Here is a 27,390-nt window from a genome sequence, read left to right as displayed (position 1 = left end):
CCCTGACCTCCCTGGTAGTCTGGCTTCCCAGGCTGGGAACCTGTCAGCTTTCTAGCCCATCTGGCACCATCTGTGACTACGACAAAGTGACCCAGCAGACTCAGTGCCCCACAAATGACGATACTTTGTCTTCTCTGGGCAGTGACCTATGTGGATGGGACTTGGTCATGGAGGGCCAGCCCTGCGGGAACAGGACAATGAGCCAGATCTGACAGGGGTGCCTGGCAGGCAGAACTGTCCAACAGAAGAGCCTCACTGTGTTTCTCCCCAGCTTATCTCTGCCGCCAACATCAGACTCTCCTGTTTCCCCTTAGGTGCCGCTCTCCGGAGCCCAGCTCTGCCTGCCTATTTATACTTACTTGGAGACATAAGAGAGCTTGGGAAATACCCTTCCTGGCTCTCCACCATTCAGCACAGACCCTTCCCTGGGGCAGTGAAGTAAGCAGACCCCGGCTGAATCTCAGCTGTAGGCTCTCTAGAATTGTAGTCATGCAGGTGAAGATCTCATTCGCCTCTCTGAACCTTTGTATCTTCATCTGCAGAATGAGGCCAGTTATAATCTCAGTCTCCACAATCCCCAGGTGGCTTTAAATGCAATCATCGGTGCAGAGGGCTGTGTACCAAGCCTAGCTTGGGGCAGACACTGTGGAGAGCACTGGATAGTGGCCTTGGCCCTCAGCATTCTGAGGAAGGTGCTGTACACTGTCTTTGGAGACAAAGAAGCTCTGGTTCCTTCCATTCAGCATCTTCACACCTTTCCTCTTGCCTTTTCCTCTACCCCTGCATCTCCCTTTGCACCGTTAGGGTAGAAAGCCTCTCCCAGGTGAACAGGATGGACATATCCTGGATGGCCCTCTTTCCCTACCCAGACCGAGCCTGTCCTTTGAATTCCATGTGCTCTCTGTCCCTCGACTTCAGAGGCTTTGAGGGAGGTACTGTGGATTGAACACAGACAGAGGCATTCTACCTCAAGCTACACCTCCAGTCCTATTTTTCATTCCGAAATAGGTCTCACTAAGCTCTGGAGGGTCTCACTGAGTTGCTCAGTACCCCTGACCCTTCTATCTCACCTCCTAAGTACTGGGATTAAAGGCATGTACCACCACACCTGGCTCCCAGATTTCTTAAAGCCGAGGGCAAGGAGATACAGGAAGAGGACTAGGACCTACATGTTCATGCAGGGCCAGGAACCAAGCAGGGTGCACCTGAAGTAACTAAGTTCTCAGCACCCCAGATGGTGGCACTAGGATTCTTGTTTCAGGATAAGGAAATGGGTGCAAAGCTGAGCTCATGGGACTTTGGACCAGAGTTGGTGTACAGAGTGCTGGACACCTGTCTCTTTGATTCCAGAGTTCAGTGCACTGAATGAACCTTTTTTTGTGTGTGGTACTGGGGATGGAAGCCAGGGGCATTCTACCTCTGAGCTACACCCCCAGCCCTATTTTTTATTCTTTATTTTTAAACAGGGCCTAGGTAGCTGAGGCTGTCCTTGAACCACTATCCTCCGGTCTCAGCATCCCGAATACTGGGATTACAAGCATGCACCACCATGCCTGGCGAATGAACCATTCTTCACAGCTCTTCAGCTGCTGTGGTCAATGTTAGGAGTTTCCAGGAAATAAGCCTGAGACCTAAGAGAACCCTCAATTTGCACATTAACCAGACTTGGAGCTAACCCACCCATCCCGCCCAAACTCCCACTTTTGAACCCTGCTCAAAAAAACAGGACCAAGAGGCGGGTGGCTCTTCCCTGTCAGCAGTAGTGACCGGTGTTTCTCAACTGTGCACCACCTAAATATCTGTAGGCACTTACAAGTCCTGCCAGTGTATCAAAACAGAAACACCCACTTATTTTTCCCAGTTATAAAGACACACTTTCCCTTTGCAGTGATAATTCGTAGGGAAAAGCCAATTTGTCGCCGAGCAAGACTTTAGTTTCCAGTGGGCCCGTGTAACACTGGAGTCTGCCGATGTGCTGGGACTTTGCCGTGGCGTGTACATTCATGGTAGGCTGGCTCCATGTGAGAATGAGGCATGTTGGTTGCTGGAGAAGGGCTGTCTGTCCTGAGATCTCCCTGGCTACACCTCACCAGGCGCAGGTTGTTCTGTAATCCCCAGCACTGAGGTGGGGAAAGCAGTGAGAATCATTGGCACATCAAAGCTGCCACAGTGAGGGGAAAAGCCAAGTTGTCTGCCCAGTGTTCGGGCAGACAAGCCAGGCGTGAAATGGCTTCCCTGCACTGAGGGCAAGCTGGGCTGGCCCAACAGCGAGGGTGCTGTGGGCGTGTGGGGCGCGGCAAGCTGGACCCTTGGCTGGTGGATGCCCAACAGACCCACGTGTAGTTCTAAATTTTACCTTAAACGTGTCTGAATTATTTGGATTTTTTTCCCCCAACAAATATCTATTCTTTTGTAAGTTAGAGTCAACTACAAAGATACACACCCAATCCAGGGAGGCAGTGCCTCTGGGAAGGGGCCAGTCCTGCGATGGGCCTTGTGTCTTCTCATCAAACCAGTACTGGACCTCGAAGAGCGAAACAAAGCCACCGTGTGCTCAAGTACAAATTTAATAAAGCCTTTGATACATCTTAAGTTATCTACAAAAACCCCACAACTTTTAGAGCCATCAAGAGCCATCCAGGTGTCAATAAACACCAGCTATAAGTAGACTCAATGTTTTAGATAGTGCAATATCACAGCTGCTGAAAAGAATTGAAGTGGAACCACAAATTACTCCTCCTCATCAAGTAGACAAAGTTGACGGTGCTTACAAACCACTCTCCAAGTCCTCACATAATAGGAAGTTCTCAGGAAATAGGAATCAAGGTGGGCTCAGTCTTCTCTGTTCATGTCCACAGTCAATGGGCCCAGCATCTACGTAGAAACAGTGCACACGTGTAGTCGGCAGACATTTTTAAAGGAGTCGTGTTTAAGGAGTTAAGTCCATAGAAGCAGAGGTGACTGACAAATCTTAAGCCATACTTCCTGTCTAAGTTCCTTGCCATCTTCTATTCACGTGAAGCACACACTCTGTTCTCCAAAAGCCCAGGGGCTCTTCTGGGCCTCAACAGGACCCAGCCGCAGCCCTGATGGAGGCTGTGGGAACAGCTCCTGCTGGACGGCGTCTCATTGCCTTGTGGAGGTAGGAGCCCTAAGTGAGTTCAGAGTGGCAGGGAGCAGGCCCTCTGGCTTCTACTCTGGCCTCAGTTGGGGGGTGGGCACAAGGAGCAGGATGGGGCATGAGAGGTGGGTGGCTGTCACCACGGCCCAGTCACAGGGCCTCTGCCTTGACGCCCTGGCTCTGGAGAAAGTTCTCAAAATAAAGGGGGAAAAAGAGGGCAAAGGAGCACGTAAGGGCTGGAAGAGGGAATGAAGTGTGAACTGAAATGGAAATTAAAAGGAAGAAAACAAAAAGCAGGATGCGGAGCAGAGGTGGTGCGCGGTGCGCGTGGGCCTCGGCCTCCAAGCCCACTGCGAAGGCTCCAGGTCCCGCAGAGGAAGGGCAGGCAGTGAGACCGGGGTTCCCAGGATGTGAAGCTCCTGCCCAGGTGGGGCAGGTACCGTAGGTTGTTTCCCCGTCAGACAAGCAGGGCAAAGGAGAGTGAAAGGCAGCGGCCCCCTGGACCAAGCGGCTCTGGGCAGCGGCTGCGTGCACTGAAGACAGACGCTCGCCAGGGCCAGGCTCTTCCCCTGGGTTGGGCTCCCAGGCAGTGCGGCGCTTGGCTCCGTGGGCAGCAGGGCCCTGAGCGCCCTGCTCTCAAGGCCTGCCTGGGGAGAGAGCACTGGAGCCGGGCAGAGGCAGGACTTTGTCAGGTGCATAGAGGCTTGGCAGGGCCTTACCTGAGTGGTTTCCAGAACGGACGGAGAGGCTCTTCCAAGCAGTAGCTTCGTGTCTCACACCCGCCAAGAGCACGACTGAGACTCTTGCGGTTCCTGGGTTTGTTCATACACAGCTCACTTGAGGGTTAAGAGAAGACAGACTCGCAAAGGGCCAAGTTATCCCAAAGGAGTCCCTCTGCAATGGCCAGGCCTGGCCCTCGGGTCCCTGGAAAGCAGGACAAAGAGACCAACACGGCAGAACCTGGAGGTTTATTTCAGTGCGCCCTCCTCACAGGTACCACCTGGAGGACACCGCGCAGCAGGCCATGGCATCGCCAGTTCCTGAGGCTACAGGGAAGTCTCATGGCTATAGAGAGGGGCTGATATCGCCTGGCATGTCGGGCACTCGCGGGGGCATGCCGCCTCCAGGAGCTGACGGCCGTTAGCCCAGCAGCGCCCGAGGGCGGGCAGGCGGGAGCTAGGAAAGCTCGAAGCCCGTGTTCATGCTGATGGCGTAGCGCAGCTTCTCTCGGAGGACGCTTTTCTTGCTGTAGTTGGGCAGCTTAAGCAGGTTGAAGCAGGTGGAGGAGGTGGGCAGGCGGCCGCCCGGCTCCCGCTTGCGGATGGTGAAGAAGCCGCGGAGGACACTGCCCAGGGTGTCCCCTGTGTCCTGTAAACACACACCACAGCCATGGGTTGGCGGCGCTTGGCAGGGCCAAAGCAGGCAGGGACCTGGGCAGTCCCTGGGCACGGGGCAGAGGGTGGCGCTGTCCTCAAGGAGGGTGCTCACTGCTTGGTGTCAAGTCCAAACCCTACAAACTGGCGCAGGAGGCTGAGGACAGAGGCAGGCCCTGCTCTGTGGGCCATACAGGGGTCCATTCACTAAGTCACACTTGGAAGGAAGCATCTGGTTAATAGCACATTGCCAGTTAAGTAATTTAATGAGCAGTATACTATAAAACTTGAGCTGGGCGTGATGGCTTATGCTTATGATCCCAGCATTCAGTAGGCTGAGACAGGAGGATTGCAACTCGAGAACCACCTCAGCTACTTTGTGAGGCCCTCTGCAACTCAGTGAGACCCGGTTTCAAAATACAGAATACAAAATAGGGCTGGGAGTGTAGCTCAGAGGTAGAATGCCCCTGGGTTCCATCCCCAGTACCAGAAAAAAACAAAACACTACTTTAGGTGGCAAAACATTTCTACATGCCGCCTGGCATTCTTGGACACCCTTGGGCTTGCCAGTGCTGAGCCCACGGCAGAGCAGAACGGAGCCACTTTCCCTCAGAACGCAACCCCTCAGCTGAGGGCTGGCTCGTGTCCACGTGAGGAGGGCTCAGGGGCTCAGGCCGTGGCATGAGCAGGGCAGCTACACCCAAGGCCCAGGCCTGCATGTGAACCTACGGCACTCTCCTGCTCGGCGGGCATGGCCACAGTGGAGGAGCTGGCAGGAGAGCCCACGTCAACTCATGTTTGACCTCACCCTCTTCCACACTGCATCTGAGACCTGGAGCCCCGGCCAGACCTGCAGCCACTAAAACCAGCATCCTCCCCCCTCCCCCGCGGAAAGAGAATGGGCCCAGAGCCAGCTGCCCAGAGCAGCCCGGCCCATGGACGCCCTCTGCAGGTGCTCCCGCACCAGGAGACCAGCACAGCCTCTGCGCCACCTCACCGGGGCACGGAGCAGGGAGGCACAGCAGAGGGCATCACCTGGGAAGTGCAGGAGACTGCCGAGGCGCGGTACCTGATCATCCGACACCTCCACGCAGCGAATGGAGAAGGGAGGCTTGAGGTAGGCGAATCCCAGGAGTGGGGGCCGGGAGCAGCTGGTCACAAACTGCAAGAGAAGGGTGTGGCGCCCTGCGTGGAGGAGCCGTGCACGCTTGCCTCCCCCCGGCCACAGCTGAGCCAGCAGCAGGGGCGACGCAAGGTGCAGAGCCTCTCACATCTCCCTCGGTGCTGCTCTCTGGGTGAGAAGCAGCCGGAATCCTCGCCTGCCAGTCACGGCTGTGCTTTGTGGGAGGACACGCGACTGCGCTTAGGAACAGGCAAACTCCCGGCCAGGGCGCCGGTGTGGCCTCCCCAGGAGCTGGGGCGCCGCGGCCCAGGGAGGGGGCCGTGCCTGCAGGAGCCTGATGTGAACAGCCACGGCCCCCTCGCTCGCACTCTGCCTGGCGTCCTGCTCTCTGCCACCGGCGGAGTCTCTGGTGCGATTGCAGAGTGGGCTCTGTGAGCCGGACTCTTGGGGGACCCTCTCCAAGAGACGCATCTGCTCTGGGGCACTGGGAGAAACCAGGTCTCCGGAGCCAGTGAGGCTGAGGAGCAGACAGAGGTACCAGGCACTGGATGTGGCACCTGGGCTCAGCAGCCACACATCCCACACCCTGGCAATCCTGGCACTCTCCAGCGACAGCACCTGTGTTAACTCCTCAAACGTGCCAGCCCTGGCATCAGACCAACTTGGAGGTTCAAGATGGATACTTGCACAGGAAAGTCCTAAGAAACTCTCTTTTCCTTTAACTCAAGAGAAACCAAAAAAGTTCTCTCTCTTTTCCAGAGGATACAGGGACCTGGTACGTATGACACTAAGTCTGGCTCCAAAACTCAGCAACCAATTTAGAGTTTGGGTCTTAAATACATGTTATTATTACACTGTTGTAAATGTTTGCCACATCCCTGAGATCATGCAAAGACGGTTTATGTATGTCATGCTTCAAAACAAAGTATTTAAAAAAATGTACTGAGCACATTCCTATCCTGCGCTTTTTTTATAGCAGCGGCAGCGGCAGCGGCAGCGGCAGCTTGTGTGCAGAGGCATGTCTGCGCCCCCTCATGGCCCCAGTCCTGTGAGACTACCCGCTGGGTGCCGTGCATCCTGTCTGTAGTTAGTCCTGTTTTGAGGACAAGGAAACAGACACAGAGCATTTGCACAAGCACACAAGCTGGCTTAGAACTGCTGCCCACTGTAAAGCGGGGCTGGTCAAAGGCAGGAGGGACAGAAACATAGTCACAGCTGGGCGTGGCGGCACACACCAGTAATCACAGCACTTAGGAGGCTGAGACAGGAGGATTACAGGTTCGAGGCCAGCCTCATCCATTTGGTCAGACCCTAAGCAACTTGGCAAGACCCTGTTTCAAATTAAAAACAATAAAAAGAGCTGGGAGTCTAGCTTAAAGATAGAATGCCCCAGGTACCCCCCTCACACACACACACACGCACAGCAGTCACATCCACTCCACACACGTTACACTTCCTCAACCCCCTATGGAGCTGTCAGCCACAGAAAGGGCAGGGACACAACCAGGAACTGGCCTGGGATGCCGTTCAAAGGCACAGACGCGCCGCAGTGCGGGCCGGTGACCGCGCACCTGCCCGCTGGCTGTCCTCCTTCTAGGAGGGCAGAGGGCGGGGCTGCACAGAGTGGAGTGGCAGGCTGCTCTGCCCGCAGGAGGGGCTGCTGGAAGCAAAGCCCAGACCAGAACCAACTTCTGCAGGGAGGCCCGCCTCCTGCCCGAGTCCCTGGAGGCCGGTGGGCAGCGGAGCCGGTGTCACTGGACGAGGGAAGGCCCCTCAGCACGAGCGAACGCTCCTCAGAGCCAACAAGGAAGACGATGGCCGGCTGCCTTTCCATCGGCGGTAATGCCGCCACGCCGCCTAAGAAGCTGGTGCCTGGTGGAAACACTTCAAGGCCCTAAATCCCCACCAGAACATGGCAAGGGGTTCCTGACATACTGTCAAACAGACAGCAGGTGGTAAAGTGACGATTCCGTTTTCCTAACTGTATACACATCCGTAACACACAGAGAGAAGCCTGGGCGCCATTCAGAGTCCTTAATGTACTTACACTTTGCTGCTGTGAGTTACCAGGACCAGGGCACTAAGGGAACAGTCTGAAGATGCGCAACTCGGGGCCACGGGGACCTGGCTAAGGCCGGCCACGCGGCCTGCCGAGCGCACCGGCTGCAACCCGCCACTGCGGGCATGTGCCTGGTGCGCGCCTGTGACACCACCGAGGACAAGGGTGCACGAGGCAGCCCTGGGGGTAGGGATGGGGACAGTTTATTATGCATCTACATTGCTGGAACACTTAGGATTGAAGGACTGTTTAAATTTTGTCTGTGTTTTCTTAAATTAGGTAATAAACATCGTTTACTTCTTTCATAAAGGGAAAGAAAGCCTGCCCACCCAGGGAGGGAGGTGGCGGGGGGGGGGGGTAGGGGGAGGGCAGTGGGCGTGGCCTCCCGCCCCCACCCCTCTCTGGCTCCTGTTCGACTCTGAGGCAGGCCTGCCTAGGAGACAAGGTGTTGTTAATGCAGGGTCCTCTTGAAAATTCCAGTTTTTCCAGGGTAAATTAGGACTGTAGGTTTCTGAGAATATCTACTCACCCAGGAACACACATACAGGTAATAAATAAAATACCTTTAGAAACATGGCTCTCTCTTCAGGTGTGAAGTCGGAGGCCAGAATATCCCAGAGCCAGATGATGACCCTGTGGCTCCCGTGAAAGCCGCCGTAGTATACCGTGTGCTTCCTGCAAACAACCCAGACAGGGCTCAGCAGCATAGAGACGGGCACTTAGCAGCGCTCAGGCAGGGCTCCTGAGATGACCTCTTAAGGCTGAGGGCGCATGCTCACTCGGCAGAGTCTGGGAGCCAACCCGAGAGCCCGTGACACTATTTGCCAGAGCCGTAGCGGCCCGGTCGAGACCTGCTTCTACTTATTGGTCCCCGGGTGGACAACGGGGTGAGCTTTTATTCCAAGCCGCGCAGCCAGCGCTCAGGGAGGTGGAGGAGGTTTGGCAAGCGGCTCTTGGAACAGCTTGCACACGGGCCCAGCAAGGGCGCTGCCCGCCTTCTGAGGCCTGACCAGTCCCCCCCTCCTCACCGCCCCTACTTTAAATCATCCAGGTCGATCTCGGCATTGTCACCGGAGATGAGACGCTGCAGCTCAGGGGCGGAGAACATTCGGATCCACTCGGGTTTGATGATGGAACGAAATCCGCTAATGAGGGCAGCTGTCTGATTTTTTATTTGAGTGTGCATTCGAAAATGTGCCATCAGGTGGATGTAACTAATTCTGTTAGAAAGAGAAAAGAGTGGAAACCAAAAGGAGGCTACCAATGGGCTGAGAGATGAGTCCAGTCATTTCCGCACCATTTTACAAAATACAAACAGTTCAGAGCATCTCACCACAGCAGTGGCGGTCACCACGGCGACACTCTCCTCAATGGTACACTGTCTGTCACAGCAGTGGCGGTCACCACGGCGACACTCTCCTCAATGGTACACTGTCTGTCACTATGTTTTTATTTTTTTATTTTTATTTTTATTTTTTTGGTGGTACAGGGCCTCCTGGAAGCCCTTCTACCTTTGGGCTACACTCCCAGGCCTATTTTATTTTTGGAAACAGGCTCTCTTAAGCCAGCGCGGCTGGCTTCGAACCTGCGCGATCCTCCTGTCTCCGCCTCCCAAGCGCGGGGATGACAAGCGTGCGCCACCACGCCCGGGTATTTTTAAAATTTTGGTACCGGGGATTGAACCCAAGCATTCTACACGGAGTTATACGCCCAGCCCTCTTTTTCAAAGTTTGTTTTGAAACAGGGTTTTGCTAGTTTCTGAGAGTCATGCTAGCTACATTGATGAGGCTGTCCTGAAGGTGCGATCCTCCTGTCTCAGACTCCCAAGTACTAATGTGCAACACCACACACGGCTAAGTATGATTTTTCTATTAATGCTACTACTTCCATGCATCTTTTAAAGCAGGTTATTAATACTGTTTTGTTTTACAGATAGAGACAGAGAAAGAAAATATGAATAGGAAACTTCAACACCCAGAGAGTGTGAGATCAAATACCTCCTCCGAGGAAGGGAATGGGCACTGCCAGGCCTACGGGGTCGGTCCGCAGGACGGATGCCCTGGCCCTTACTTAGCAACAGGCTGGGAACACAGGAGTCTGTGTTGAGATAAACGCTCCATGAGCACAGACTGAACCGCCGACCTGCGAGAACAGGATGCTCAGGACGCTGGACGGCTACCTGCATCTGGCCCAGCTGACTCACAGGTGGGACTGCGCCTCACTGCTCCCTCAGATGAGCACTGCGAATGCCCAGCTGAGCCTGGTGGCCAAAGACTGGCAGGCAGACGGGGCCACAGTCCACTCCTCATGCCAGGCCTTGTTTTAATAAGGCAAGAATAGGGGCCGGGATGGAGCTCAGCGGCAAAGTGCCTGCTTTGCAGGTGTGGTGGTCTGGGTTCAATCCTTGGTTCCAAAAAGACAACTAAAAGAACTCCTTTAATAAGGCGAGAATAGTGCCAGGTAGTGACAGTGCCCTGAGGAGTTTTCTAAAAGAGTTGACATTTATAACAGATTCCCAGAAAGCCTATTATCTGTGACAACAGCTGCTGGGCCTCCAGGCCTTCCAGCTCCCCATGTCTAAGCACGTGCCGGCTGCACGTGAATCCACTGCCGGGTCTACTCCAGAGTAGCATTCCTACAACTGTCACTCCAAAGGAGCTGACCCTCCAGGGTGTCCCCGCCTGTGCCTCCAAGCTCAGGACAGTGGGCCGTGGTGGCTCCGAATCCACCTGCCTGTAGCAGACTGCCATCGCATTCCCAAGAACACCGTGGCCTGGGGGCCTTTGACCTGAGAGACGCTACTGTGAAAAGTTGTCGTCAATTCTTATCTTGCAAACCGAATTTAGTGCAATTCTGGCCTATGCACTGTACCCAGTAAATTCCATCATATTTATGGCCTCTTTCTACTCCAATCTATCTTAATAACTTCTTGCCGTGAACCCGGAGAGCCAGAATGAAGTCTGAACGGTGACCTGAAACATCCAATTGCAATACTCACTTGTTTTCATTTGTAACGGGAATGGTCTTCCCTCCAGGAACCAGTTCATGGCAAACAAGCTGGGGAGGAGATGGGGAGAAATTACAAGAGAATTTTAACATGGAAGTAAAGCATCCTGGAGATGAAAGGGCCTGGCACCAATAACTATAATAATGTGGTACGTGTTTGGGAATGGTAAGTTTTCACAAAACCTGTGGTAGAAAAGTTAGTAGGAAGGAAGGCCATGTGCCCGAACAACCACCTGAATAAAGGTCTTAAGTCAAGTAGACATTAGCCATGCGGGCTGCAGCTGCTCAGGGATTTCCTGCAATCATTAACCGCCATGCCTCAAAATCTTAGGCCTGCCTGCCTCTGCCCTTGTTCTATACAGTGAGGGCTCACGTGGAGCTCGGGGCTGGAGTTTCCCCAGGGCTATCCTAAATTTGGCCTAAGGTGTAATAAACTTCTTTTCCACCCTCACTGGTATTGGGCCGATTATTCCAGAGAATTTCTGCAGCAAACCTTGGGGTTAAACCATCAACAAGCAGACACTGCATGGTCAGTGTGACAGGTGTCTTCTCATCCAGCCCTCGCTCAACATGTGCATTAAGCTCCAGGATGTCACGGAGGGACACAGGTTGGCATTTAAGACCACCGCAGACGTTAACTGGTACAGCCATACTTGGGTTGTTAAAGAATATGAAAGAGTGTGTTTATTGGAAAGAAAAAAAAGAGTATACGATAGCATAACACACGGTACCACATGGTGTGGTATCATTTATGCCCCACCCCCACATATATATAAATGCCTACAGGGAAAGTCTGGAAGGACACAGGCAACCCGCCACCTCCAGGCACTAGACTTGCAGGTGGTTTCCATTTTCAGCCCTATGTTCACACTACAGCTGGCCCTTTGGCCACGTGTTTCGCGCAGCCAGGGGTCCCACAGGGGGCTCCAGCGAACACCTGACTGAGTGGCTGCAGACGCGCCCTGCTCTCGGCAGGGAAGCGCGCTGTGGCGGGCCGGGCTGGACTGCGCAGTGGATGCAGTGTGCTGCCTCCTTCTCCAGGCTGCTCGGGGCCTTGGGAGGGTGGCACAGCACACGGGGCTCCCGCTGGTCCCTGCAAAGACTCACATTTGGCACCAGGACTTGTGTAAGATAAGAAAACCATGGCTGGGTGGGGGGCTGCGTCTGAGAAGTCAGCTCGGCACCAACGGGCACACGGCGCGTCTCCTCCAGAGCCACCTCGGGGAGCTTGGGCGCCTCCGGGACACCACTGAAGGGGGCTGAGCAGACACACTGCCTGCACCACCCATGACTTCTCCCACTGTGCTCCCGACGGGGACTGTTGGAGGCGCTTCTCCGCAGGCTGCCTCTCCCTCTTCAAGTCACAATGCTCATTTGTAACAGCCGATGCTCGGCACGAGGAGCGACATTACAAACGGGATCCCTTCTCTGGGGAACGACCCTAAGGCGCAGGCGCACTTGTAAAGGCCACGTTGACAGGAGCCTCTCCTGGCAGGCAGGGGAGGGAGGAGGGGTGAGGGACGGACGCGGGGCAGAGCCTCAGCTCACGGGTCTGAGAGACCCAGGAGGCGGGGAGCTTGAGGAAGGGCCCACATGCCGGCTCACCTGCCCCATGACGTCCTCATCGTAGGACAGCGTCAGGCCCAGGTCAGCGATGTCCCCGTCGTAGCGCTAAGGCACAGAGAAGGGAGAGTGTTGGCCGGGAGCGCCGCACCCTTGAAGCCTGAGGGCGCCTGGCCGAGGCCGCTGTGGCAGCGCTAAAAACAGTGGCTGCTCAGAGCCTGAAGAAAGGCCACTCAGCCGCCAGGGAGGAGCCGCAGCCAGCCCGAGGACGGGCCCAGAGAGGACCTGGAGCAGCAGCAGCGACTGGGTGAGGAACTGCTCCAGGATGAGACGACAGGCCGAGCCCTGCGTTGTGAGACCTGCTGAGCACCAGCTGAGCCACCCACCTTAATGGAGGTGAGGTTTTTATAGAACTCCGAGTCCAGAGAAGGAAGTTCGTCCACCGAGCTGTAGAAGAGGCTGTGGTGGTGACCGAGCAGCTGGCTCAGGAAGAAGGAGGCAAAAGGCACGTCTACCACGATCCCCTGAGAGGAGAGACAAGAGCTGGGAACCCCTGTCCAGGACTCTGGCTCACACCAACGCTCACACAGGCCCAGGGTGAACACACCCCAACTCACACAGGCCCGGGGTGAAAACACACCACCGCTCACACAGGCCCAGGGTGAACGCACACCAGCTCACACAGGCCCGGGGTGAACATACCCCTGCTCACACAGGCCCGGGGTGAAAAAACACAAGCGCTCACACAGACTCGAGGTGAACGCACACCAGCTCACACAGGCCCGGGGTGAACACACCCCCACTCACACAGGCCCGGGATGAAAACACACCACCACTCACACAGGCCTGGGGTGAAAACACACCACCGATTCACAGGCCCGGGGTGAATGCACACCACCGCTCACCCAAGCCCAGGGTGAACACAAACAAAAGCTCATACAGGCCCGAGGTGAACACACACCACCACTCACACAGGCCCAGGGTGAACATACACCACTGCTCACATTGGCCCGAGGTGATCACACACCAGCTCACACAGGCCCAGGGTGAACACAAACCAGCTCACACAGGCCCAGGGTTAACACACACCACCGTTCACAAAGACCCAGGGTGAACAAACACCTCACACAGGCCCAGGGTGAACACACATCACCGCTCACACAGGCCTGAGGTGAACACACACCAGCTCACACAGGCCCAGGGTGAACATACACCACCACTCACACAGGCCTGGGGTAAACAAACAACACCGCTCGCACGGGCTCGAGGTGAACACACAACGTCACTCACACAGGCCTGGAGTGAACACACACCACCGCTCACACAGGCCCGAGGTGATCACACACCAGCTCACACAGGCCCAGGGTCAACATACACCAGCTCACACATGCCCAGGGTGAACACACACCAGCTCCCACAGGCCCAGGGTAAACACACCATCGCTCACACAGGCCCAGGGTGAATACTCACCACCTCTCACACAAGCCCAGGGTGAACACACACCACCGCTCAAAGAGGCCCAAGATGGACCGACACCACCGCTCACACAGGCCCGGCATGAACACACACCAGCTCAAACAGGCCTTGCGTGAACACACCCTCTCACACAGGCCCAGGGTGAACACACACCAGCTCACACAGGCCGAAGGTGAACACACACCAGCTCACACACGCCCAGAGTGAACACACACCAGCTCACACAGGCCCAGGGTTAAAACATAACACCACTCAAACAGGCCCAGGGTGAACACACACCACCACTCACACAGGTCCGAGGTGAACACACACCACCGCTCACACAGGCCCGAGGTGATCACACACCAGCTCACACAGGCCCAGGGGGAACACAAACCACCACTCACACAGGCCCAGGGTCAACATACACCAGCTCACACAGGCCCAGGGTGAACACACACCAGCTCCCACAGGCCCAGGGTGAACACACCACCGCTCACACAGGCGCAGGGTGAACACACACCACCGCTCAAAGAGGCCCGAGATGGACCGACACCACCGCTCACACAGGCCCGGCGTGAACACACACCAGCTCACACAGGCCTGGCGTGAACACACCCTCTCACACAGGCCCAGGGTGAAAACACACCAGCTCACACAGGCCGAAGGTGAACACACACCAGCTCACACACGCCCAGGGTGAACACACTCCAGCTCACACAGGCCCGGGGTGACCACACACCAGCTCATACAAGCCCAGGGTTAAAACACAACACCGCTCACACAGGCCCAGGGTGAAACCACACCACCACTCACACAGGCCCGAGGTGAACACACACCACCGCTCACACAGGCCCAGGGTGAACACACACCAGCTAACACAGGCCCAGGGTGAACACACACCACCGCTCACACAGGCCCGAAGTGAACACACACCAGCTCACACAGGCGCAGGGTGAACATACACGACCACTCACACAAGCCAGGGTGAACACACACCACCGCTCACATTGGCCCGAGGTGATCACACACCAGCTCACACAGGCCCAGGGTGAACACAAACCAGCTCACACAGGCCCAGGGTAAACACACACCACCGCTCACACAGGCCAAGGGTGAACACACACCAGCTCACACAGGCCTTGCGTGAACACACCCTACTCACACAGGCCCGGGATGAAAACACACCAGCTGACACAGGCCGAAGGTGAACACACACCAGCTCACACACACCCAAGTGAACACACACCAGCTCACACAGGACTGGGGTGACCACACACCAGCTCACACAGGCCCAGAGTGAACACACACCACCGCTCACACAGACCAGGGGTGAACACACCTCACACAGGCCTAGTGTGAACACACACCACCACTGACACAGGCCCGAGGTGAACACACACCACCGCTCACAAAGGCCCAGGGTGAACACACACCAGCTCACACAGGCCTGGCGTGAACACACTCTCTCACACAGGCACAGGGTGAAAACACACCAGCTCACACAGGCCGAAGGTGAACACACACCAGCTCACACACGCCCAGGGTGAACACACTCCAGCTCACACAGGCCCGGGGTGACCACACACCAGCTCATACAAGCCCAGGGTTAAAACACAACACCGCTCACACAGGCCCAGGGTGAAACCACACCACCACTCACACAGGCCCGAGGTGAACACACACCACCGCTCACACAGGCCCAGGGTGAACACATACCAGCTAACACAGGCCCAGGGTGAACACACACCACTGCTCACACAGGCCCGAAGTGAACACACACCAGCTCACACAGGCGCAGGGTGAACATACACGACCACTCACACAAGCCAGGGTGAACACACACCACCACTCACATTGGCCCGAGGTGATCACACACCAGCTCACACAGGCCCAGGGTGAACACAAACCACCACTCACACAGGCCCAGGGTAAACACACACCACCGCTCACACAGGCCAAGGGTGAACACACACCAGCTCACACAGGCCTTGCGTGAACACACCCTACTCACACAGGCCCGGGATGAAAACACACCAGCTGACACAGGCCGAAGGTGAACACACACCAGCTCACACACACCCAGGTGAACACACACCAGCTCACACAGGACTGGGGTGACCACACACCAGCTCACACAGGCCCAGAGTGAACACACACCACCGCTCACACAGACCAGGGGTGAACACACCTCACACAGGCCTAGTGTGAACACACACCACCACTGACATAGGCCCGAGGTGAACACACACCACCGCTCACAAAGGCCCAGGGTGAACACACACCAGCTCACACAGGCCAAAGGTGAACACACACCAGCTCACACACACCCAGGGTGAACACATACCAGCTCACACAGGACCGGGGTGAACACACACCAGCTCACACAGGCCCAAGGTGAACACACACCACGGCTAACACAGGCCCAGGGTGAACACACAACACCGCTCACACAGACCTAGGGTGAACACACACCACCACTCACACAGGCCCAAGGTAAACACACACCACCGCTCACACAGGCCTGGATGAACACACACACCACTCACAAAGGCCCAGGGTGAACACACACCACAGCTCACACAGGCCCGAGGTGATCTCACACATCAGCTCACACAGGCCCAGGGTTAACACACACCAGCTCACACAGGCCTGGGGTAAACACACCACCGCACACACAGGCCCAGGGTGAACGGACACCAGCTCACACAGGCCCGGGGTAAACACACCCCTGCTCACACAGCCCCTGGGTGAAAAAACACAGGCACTCACACAGACCCGAGGTGAACGCACACCAGCTCACACAATCCAGGGGTGAACACACCCCCACTCACACAGGCCCAGGGTGAAAACACACCACCGCTCTCACGGGCCCGAGGTGAACACACAACATCACTCACACAGGCCTGGAGTGAACACACACCACCGCTCACACAGGCCCGAGGTGATCACACACCAGCTCACACAGGCCCAGGGTCAACATACACCAGCTCAAACATGCCAAGGGTGAACACACACCAGCTCCCACAGGCCCAGGGTAAACACACCACCACTCACACAGGCCCTGGGTAAACACACACCATCTATCAAAAAGGCCCAAGATGGACCGACACCACCGCTCACACAGGCCCGGCATGAACACACACCAGCTCAAACAGGCCTTGCGTGAACACACCCTCTCACACAGGCCCAGGGTGAACACACACCAGCTCACACAGGCCCGGTGTGACCATACAACAGCTCACACAGGCCCAGGGTTAAAACCCAACACCACTCACACAGGCCCAGGGTGAACACACACCACCACTCACACAGGTCCGAGGTGAACACACACCACCGCTCACACAGGCCCGAGGTGATCACACACCAGCTCACACAGGCCCGGTGTGACCATACAACAGCTCACACAGGCCCAGGGTTAAAACCCAACACCACTCACGCAGGCCCAGGGTGAACACACACCACCACTCACACAGGTCCGAGGTGAACACACACCACCGCTCACACAGGCCCGAGGTGATCACACACCAGCTCACACAGGCCCAGGGGGAACACAAACCACCACTCACGCAGGCCCAGGGTCAACATACACCAGCTCACACAGGCCCAGGGTGAACACACACCAGCTCCCACAGGCCCGGGGTGAACACACCACCGCTCACACAGGCCCAGGGTGAACACACACCACCGCTCAAAGAGACCCGAGATGGACCGACACCACCGCTCACACAGGCCCGGCGTGAACACACACCAGCTCACACAGGCCTTGCGTGAACACACCCTCTCACACAGGCCCAGGGTGAAAACACACCAGCTCACACAGGCCGAAGGTGAACACACACCAGCTCACACACGCCCAGGGTGAACACACTCCAGCTCACACAGGCCCGGGGTGACCACACACCAGCTCATACAAGCCCAGGGTTAAAACACAACACAGCTCACACAGGCCCAGGGTGAAACCACACCACCACTCACACAGGCCCGAGGTGAACACACACCACCGCTCACACAGGCCCAGGGTGAACACACACCAGCTAACACAGGCCCAGGGTGAACACACACCACCGCTCACACAGGCCCGAAGTGAACACACACCAGCTCACACAGGCGCAGGGTGAACATACACGACCACTCACACAAGCCATGGTGAACACACACCACCGCTCACACAGGCCAGGAGTGAACACACACCACCGCTCAACCAGGCCTGGAGTGAACACACACCACCGCTCACACAGGCCAAGGGTGAACACACACCAACGCTCACATTGGCCCGAGGTGATCACACATAGCTCACACAGGCCCAGGGTGAACACAAACCAGCTCACACAGGCCCTGGGTAAATACACACCACCGCTCACACAGGCCAAGGGTGAACACACACCTCACACAGGCCCGGGTGAACACACACCAACTAACACAGGCCTTGCGTGAACACACCCTACTCACACAGGCCCATGATGAAAAAACACCAGCTGACACAGGCCGAAGGTGAACATACACCAGCTCACACACACCCAGGGTGAACACACACCAGCTCACACAGGACTGGGGTGACCACACACCAGCTCACACAGGCCCAGAGTGAACACACACCACCGCTCACACACACCCAGGGTGAACACAAACCAGCTCACACAGGACCGGGGTGAACACACACCAGCTCACACAGGCCCGAAATGAACACACACCACGGCTAACACAGGCCCAGGGTGAACACACAACACCGCTCACACAGACCTAGGGTGAACACACACCACCACTCACACAGGCCCAAGGTAAACACACACCACCGCTCACACAGGCCTGGATGAACACACACACCACTCACAAAGGCCCAGGGTGAACACACACCACAGCTCACACAGGCCCGAGGTGATCTCACACATCAGCTCACACAGGCCCGAGGTGATCTCACACATCAGCTCACACAGGCCCAGGGTTAACACACACCAGCTCACACAGGCCTGGGGTAAACACACCACTGCTCACACAGGCCATGGTGAACACTCACCACCTCTCACACAGGCCCAGGGTGAACACACACCACCGCTCAAAGAGGCCCGAGATGGACCGACACCACCGCTCACACAGGCCCGGCGTGAACACACACCAGCTCACACAGGCCTTGCATGAACACACCCTCTCACACAGGCCCAGGGTGAAAACACACCAGCTCACACAGACCAAAGGTGAACACACACCAGCTCACACACGCCCAGGGTGAACACACTCCAGCTCACACATGCCCGGGGTGACCACACACCAGCTCATACAAGCCCAGGGTTAAAACACAACACCGCTCACACAGGCCCAGGGTGAAACCACACCACCACTCACACAGGCCCGAGGTGAAAACACACCACCGCTCACACAGGCCCAGGGTGAACACACACCACCACTCACACAGGCCTGGGGTGAACAAACAACACCGCTTTCACGGGCCCGAGGTGAACACACAACATCACTCACACAGGCCTGGAGTGAACACACACCACCACTCACACAGGCCCGAGGTGATCACACACCAGCTCACACAGGCCCAGGGTCACCATACACCAGCTCAAACATGCCCAGGGTGAACACACACCAGCTCCCACAGGCCCAGGGTAAACACACCACCACTCACACAGGCCCAGGGTGAACACTCACCACCTCTCACACAGGCCCAGGGTGAACACACACATCAGCTCACACAGGCCCGGTGTGACCACACACCAGCTCACACAGGCCCAGGGTTAAAACCCAACACCACTCACACAGGCCCAGGGTGAACACACACCACCACTCACACAGGTCCGAGGTGAACACACACCACCGCTCACACAGGCCCGGGGTGATCACACACCAGCTCACACAGGCCCAGGGGGAACACAAACCACCGCTCACACAGGCCCAGGGTCAACATACACCAGCTCACACAGGCCCAGGGTGAACACACACCAGCTCCCACAGGCCCGGGGTGAACACACCACCGCTCACACAGGCCCAGGGTGAACACACACCACCGCTCAAAGAGGCCCGAGAAGGACCGACACCACCGCTCACACAGGCCCGGCGTGAACACACACCAGCTCACACAGGCCTGGCGTGAACACACCCTCTCACACAGGCACATGGTGAAAACACACCAGCTCACACAGACCGAAGGTGAACACACTCCAGCTCACACACGCCCAGGGTGAACACACTCCAGCTCACACAGGCCTGGCGTGAACACACCCTCTCACACAGGCACAGGGTGAAAACACACCAGCTCACACAGGCCAAAGGTGAACACACACCAGCTCACACACGCCCAGGGTGAACACACTCCAGCTCACACAGGCCCGGGGTGACCACACACCAGCTCATACAAGCCCAGGGTTAAAACACAACACCGCTCACACAGGCCCAGGGTGAAACCACACCACCACTCACACAGGCCCGAGGTGAACACACACCACCGCTCACACAGGCCCAGGGTGAACACACACCAGCTAACAGGCCCAGGGTGAACACACACCACCGCTCACACAGGTCCGAAGTGAACACACACCAGCTCACACAGGCGCAGGGTGAACATACACGACCACTCACACAAGCCACGGTGAACACACACCACCGCTCACACAGGCCAGGAGTGAACACACACCACCGCTCAACCAGGCCTGGAGTGAACACACACCACCGCTCACACAGGCCAAGGGTGAACACACACCAACGCTCACATTGGCCCGAGGTGATCACACACCAGCTCACACAGGCCCAGGGTGAACATAAACCAGCTCACACAGGCCCATGGTAAACACACACCACCGCTCACACAGGCCAAGGGTGAACACACACCTCACACAGGCCCGGGTGAACACACACCAACTCACACAGGCCTTGCGTGAACACACCCTACTCACACAGGACCGAGGTGAACACACACCAGCTCACACAGGCCCAAGGTGAACACACACCACAGCTAACACAGGCCCAGGGTGAACACACAACACCGCTCACACAGACCTAGGGTGAACACACACCACCACTCACACAGGCCCAAGGTAAACACACACCACCGCTCACACAGGCCTGGATGAACACACACACCACTCACAAAGGCCCAGGGTGAACACACACCACAGCTCACACAGGCCCGAGGTGATCTCACACATCAGCTCACACAGGCCCGAGGTGATCTCACACATCAGCTCACACAGGCCCAGGGTTAACACACACCAGCTCAAACAGGCCTGGGGTAAACACACCACCGCTCACATAGGCCATGGTGAACACTCACCACCTCTCACACAGGCCCAGGGTGAACACACACCACCGCTCAAAGAGGCCCGAGATGGACCGACACCACCGCTCACACAGGCCCGTCGTGAACACACACCAGCTCACACAGGCCTTGCGTGAACACACCCTCTCACACAGGCCCGGGGTGAACACACACCAGCTCACACAGGCCGAAGGTGAACACACACCAGCTCACACACGCCCAGGGTGAACACACTCCAGCTCACACAGGCCCGGAGTGACCACACACCAGCTCATACAAGCTCAGGGTTAAAACACAACACCGCTCACACAGGCCCAGGGTGAAACCACATCACCACTCACACAGGCCCGAAGTGAAAACACACCACCGCTCACACAGGCCCAGGGTGAACACACACCAGCTAACACAGGCCCAGGGTGAACATACACCACCACTCACACAGGCCTGGGGTGAACAAACAACACCACTCTCACGGGCCCGAGGTGAACACACAACATCACTCACACAGGCCTGGAGTGAACACACACCACCGCTCACACAGGCCCGAGGTGATCACACACCAGCTCACACAGGCCCAGGGTCAACATACACCAGCTCAAACATGCCCAGGGTGAACACACACCAGCTCCCACAGGCCCAGGGTAAACACACCACCACTCACACAGGCCCAGGGTGAACACTCACCACCTCTCACACAGGCCCAGGGTGAACACACACCAGCTCACACAGGCCCGGTGTGACCACACACCAGCTCACACAGGCCCAGGGTTAAAACCCAACACCACTCACACAGGTCCAGGGTGAACACACACCACCACTCACACAGGCCCGAGGTGAACACACACCACCGCTCACACAGGCCCAGGGTGAACACACACCTCACACAGGCCCAGGGTGAACACACACCACTGCTCACACAAGCCCAGGGTGAACACACACCACCTCTCACACAGGCCCAAGGTGAACACAAAACAGCTCACACTGGCAAGGGTGAACATACACCACCGCTCACACAGGCCCAATGTGAACACACACCACCGCTCACATAGGCCGGGAGTGAACACACACCACCGCTCACACAGGTCTGGAGTGAACACACACCACCGCTCACACAGGCCCAGGGTGAACACACACCACCACTCACACAGACCAGAGGTGAACACACATCACCGCTCACACAGGCTAGGGGGAACACACACCACCGTTCACACAGGCCCGAGGTGAACACACACCTCACACATGCCAGGGTGAACACACACCACCGCTCACACAGGCTAGGGTGAACACACACTGCCGCTCACACAGGCCCGAGGTGAACACACACCTCACACATGCCAGGGTGAACACACACCACTGCTCACACAGGCCCAGGGTTAAAACACAACACCGCTCACACAGGCCCAGGGTGAACACACACCACCACTCACACAGGCCCGAGGTGAGCACACACCACCGCTCACAAAGGCCCAGGGTGAACACACACCAGCTCACACAGGCCCAGGGTTAAAACACACCACCGCTCACACAGACCCATGGTGAACACACACCTCACACAGGCCCAGGGTGAACACACACCACCGCTCACACAGGCCCAGGGTGACACACCCCACCTCTCACACAAGCCCGAGGTGAACACAAACCAGCTCACACTGGCAAGAATGAACATACACCACCAATCACACAGGCCCAGGGTGAACACACACCACCGCTCACACAGGCCCAGGGTGAACACACACCACCACACACAGACCAGAGTTGAACACACACCACCGCTCACACAGACCAGAGGTGAACACACACCTCACAAATGCCACGGTGAACACACACCACCGCTCACACAGACCCAAGGTGAACACACACCACCGCTCACACAGGCCTGGAGTGAATACACACCACCGCTCACACAGGCCCAGGGTGAACACACACCACTGCTCACATTGGCCCGAGGTGATCACACACCAGCTCACACAGGTCCAGGGTTAAAACACACCACCGCTCACACAGACCCGAGGTGAACACACACCACCGCTCACACAGGCCTGGAGTGAATACACACCACGGCTCACACAGGCCTGGAGTGAATACACACCACCGCTCACATAGGCCCAGGGTGAACACACACCACCGCTCACATTGGCCCAAGGTGATCACATACCAGCTCACACAGGCCCAGGGTGAACACAAACCAGCTCACACAGGCTCAGGGTTAAAACACACCACCGTTCACACAGACCCGTGGTGAATACACACCTCACACAGGCCCAGGGTGAACACACACCACAGCTTACACAGGCCCAGTGTGAACACACACCACCGTTCACACAGGCCCGAGGTGAACACACACCAGCTCACACAGGCCCGAAGTGAACACACACCAGCTCACACAGGCGCAGGGTGAACATACACGACCACTCACACAAGCCAGGGTGAACATACACCACCGCTCACACAGGCCAGGAGTGAACACACACCACCGCTCACACAGGCCTGGAGTGAACACACACCACCGCTCACACAGGCCAAGGGTGAACACACACCAACGCTCACATTGGCCCGAGGTGATCACACACCAGCTCACACAGGCCCAGGGTGAACACAAACCAGCTCACACAGGCCCAGGATAAACACACACCACCGCTCACACAGGCCAAGGGTGAACACACACCTCACACAGTCCCGGGTGAACACACACCAGCTCACACAGGCCTTGCGTGAACACACCCTACTCACACAGGCTCGGGATGAAAACACACCAGCTGACACAGGCCGAAGGTGAACACACACCAGCTCACACACACTCAGGGTGAACACACACCAGCTCACACAGGCCCAGAGTGAACACACACCACCGCTCACACAGACCAGGGGTGAACACACACCTCACACAGGCCTAGTGTGAACACACACCACCACTGACACAGGCCCGAGGTGAACACACACCACCGCTCACAAAGGCCCAGGGTGAACACACACCAGCTCACACAGGCCAAAGATGAACACACACCAGCTCACGCACACCCATGGTGAACACATACCAGCTCACACAGGACCGGGGTGAACACACACCACCACTGACACAGGCCCGAGGTGAACACACACCACGGCTAACACAGGCCCAGGGTGAACACACAACACCGCTCACACAGACCTAGGGTGAACACACACCACCACTCACACAGGCCCAAGGTAAACACACACCACCGCTCACACAGGCCTGGATGAACACACACACCACTCACAAAGGCCCAGGGTGAACACACACCACAGATCACACAGGCCCGAGGTGATCTCACACATCAGCTCACACAGGCCCGAGGTGATCTCACACATCAGCTCACACAGACCCAGGGTTAACACACACCAGCTCACACAGGCCTGGGGTACACACACCACCGCTCACACACGCCCAAGGTGAACACACACCACCGCTCACACAGGCCTAGGGTGAACACACACCAGCTCACACAGGCCCAGGGTGAACACACCACCGCTCACACAGAATTGGGGGTGAACACACACCTCACACAGGCCCACGGTCAACACACACCACCACTCACACAGGACCGAGGTGAACACATACCACCGCTCACAAAGGCTCAGGTGAACACACACCACCACTCTCACACGCCCGAGGTGAACACAAACCACCACTTACACAGGACCAACGTGAACAAACACCACCGCTCACGCAGGTACAGGGTGAACACACTCCAACGCTCACACAAACCCAGGGTGAACACACACCTCACACAGCCCCAGGGTGAACACACACCACCGCTCACAAAGGCCCAGGGTGAACACACACCACCGTTCACACAGGCCCGGGGTGAACACACACCAGCACACACAGGCCTTGCGTGCACACACAAAACTCACAAAGGCCCGGGGTGAAAACACACCACCGCTCACACAGTCCTGGGGTTAACACACACCACCGCTCACACAGGCCCAGGGTGAACACACTACCGCTCACACAGGCCCGAGGTGAACACACACCACTGCTCACGCAGGTCCAGGGTGAACACACTCCAACGCTCACACAGGCCCAGGGTGAACACACACTACCGCTCACAGAGGCCCGAGGTGAACACACACCACCGCTCACGCAGGTCCAGGGTGAACACACTCCAACGCTCACACAGGCCCAGGGTGAACACACACCTCACACAGGCCCAGGGTGAACACACACCACCGCTCACACAGGCCCAGGGTGAACACACACACCGCTCACACAGGCTCGGGGTAATCACACACCAGCTCACAGAGGCCTTGTGTGCACACACAACACTCACACAGGCCCGGGGTCAAAACACACCAGCTCACACAGGGCCAGGGTGAAAACACACCACCGCTCACACAGTCCCGGGGTGAACAACACCACCGCTCACACAGGCCCAGGGTGAACACACACTACCGCTCACAGAGGCCCGAGGTGAACACACACCACCGCTCACACAGGCCTAGGGTGAACACACACTACCGCTCACAGAGGCCCGAGGTGAACACACACCACCGCTCACACAGGCCCAGGGTGAACACACACTACCGCTCACAGAGGCCCGAGGAGAACACACACCACCGCTCACACAGGCCCAGGGGGAACGCACAACACCGCTCACACAGGCCTGATGTGAACACACACCAGCTCACACAGGCCTTGGGTGAACACACACCACCGCTCACACAGGCCCAGGGTGAACACACCAGCTCACACAGGCCAGGGTGAACACACACCACCACTCACACAGACCAGAGGTGAGCAAACACCACCGCTCACACAGGCTAGAGTGAACACACACTACCGCTCACAGAGGCCCGAGGTGAACACACACCACCGCTCACGCAGGTCCAGGGTAAACACACTCCAACGCTCACACAGGTCCAGGGTGAACACACACCTCACACAGGCCCAGGGTGAACACACACCACCGCTCACAAAGGCCCAGGGTGAACACACACACCGCTCACACAGGCCCGGGGTAATCACACACCAGCTCACAGAGGCCTTGTGTGCACACACAACACTCACACAGGCCCGGGGTCAAAACACACCAGCTCACACAGGGCCAGGGTGAAAACACACCACCGCTCACACAGTCCCGTGGTGAACACACACCACCGCTCACACAGGCCCAGGGTGAACACACACTACCGCTCACAGAGGCCCGAGGTGAACACTCACCACCGCTCACACAGGCCCAGGGAGAACACACACTACCGCTCACAGAGGCCCGAGGTGAACACACACCACCGCTCACACAGGCCCAGGGTGAACACACACTACCGCTCACAGAGGCCCGAGGTGAACACACACCACCGCTCACACAGGCCCAGGGTGAACACACACTACCGCTCACACAGGCCCAGGGTTAACACACCAGCTCACACAGGCCAGGGTGAACACACACCACCACTCACACAGACCAGAGGTGAACACACACCACCGCTCACACAGGCTAGGGTGAACACACAGAACCGCTACGCAGGTCCAGGGTGAACACACACCACCGCTCACACAGGCCCACGGTGAACACAAACTACCGCTCACACAGGCCCGGGGTGAACACACACCACCGCTCACACAGGCCCGGGGTGAACACACACCACCGCTCACACAGGCCAGAGGTGAACACACACCACCACTCACATAGGCCCAGGGTGAACACACACCACCGCTCACACAGGCCCAAGAAGAACACATACCAGCTCACACAGGCTTGGGTGAACACACACCACCACTCACACAGGCTCAGGGTGAACACACAACACAGCTCACAGGCCCGGGGTGAACACACAACACCGCTCACACAGGCCAGAGGTGAACACACACCACCACTCACATAGGCCCAGGGTGAAAACACACCACCGCTCACGCAGGTCCAGGGTGAACACACACCACCGCTCACACAGGCCCACGGTGAATACACACTACCGCTCACACAGGCCCGGGGTGAACACACACCACCGCTCACACAGGCCCGGGGTGAACACACCACCGCTCACACAGGCCAGAGGTGAACACACACCACCACTCACATAGGCCCAGGGTGAACACACACCCTGCTCACACAGGCCCGAGGTGCACACACACCACCACTCACACAGGCCCGGGTAGAACACAACAACCACTCACACAGGCCCAGGGTGAACACACACCACCGCTCACACAGGCCCAAGGAGAACACACACCAGCTCACACAGGCTTGGGTGAACACACACCACCACTCACACAGGCCCAGGGTGAACACACACCACCGCTCACACAAGCCCAGGGTGAACATACACTACCACTCACACAGGCCCGGGGTGAACACACACCACTGCTCACACAGGCCAGAGGTGAACACACACCACCACTCACATAGGCCTAGGGTGAACACACACCACCGCTCACACAGGCCCGAGGTGCACACACACCACCGCTCACACAGG

General features: G+C 57.1%; 1 protein-coding gene across 1 annotated transcript in view; it reads right to left on the bottom strand.

The window, feature by feature from the left end:
• Positions 1-4,297: 4,297 nt before the first annotated feature.
• Positions 4,298-27,390, bottom strand: part of UBE3B (ubiquitin protein ligase E3B) — a gene marked incomplete at both ends in the record, with an annotated part of 78,126 nt that continues 55,033 nt past the window's right edge. The window contains 7 exons of the mRNA XM_080717531.1: positions 4,298-4,489; positions 5,564-5,656; positions 8,240-8,351; positions 8,714-8,896; positions 10,675-10,733; positions 12,288-12,353; positions 12,632-12,769. Of these exons, the coding sequence (XP_080573657.1) occupies positions 4,298-4,489; positions 5,564-5,656; positions 8,240-8,351; positions 8,714-8,896; positions 10,675-10,733; positions 12,288-12,353; positions 12,632-12,769 (843 nt within the window). The remainder of the gene's footprint in view (positions 4,490-5,563; positions 5,657-8,239; positions 8,352-8,713; positions 8,897-10,674; positions 10,734-12,287; positions 12,354-12,631; positions 12,770-27,390) is intronic.

Source organism: Muscardinus avellanarius, assembly GCF_963383645.1.
Source record: "Muscardinus avellanarius genome assembly, chromosome: 21".
NCBI classification, from domain to species: domain Eukaryota; kingdom Metazoa; phylum Chordata; class Mammalia; order Rodentia; family Gliridae; genus Muscardinus; species Muscardinus avellanarius.
This window is presented reverse-complemented; position numbering and strand designations above follow the sequence as displayed.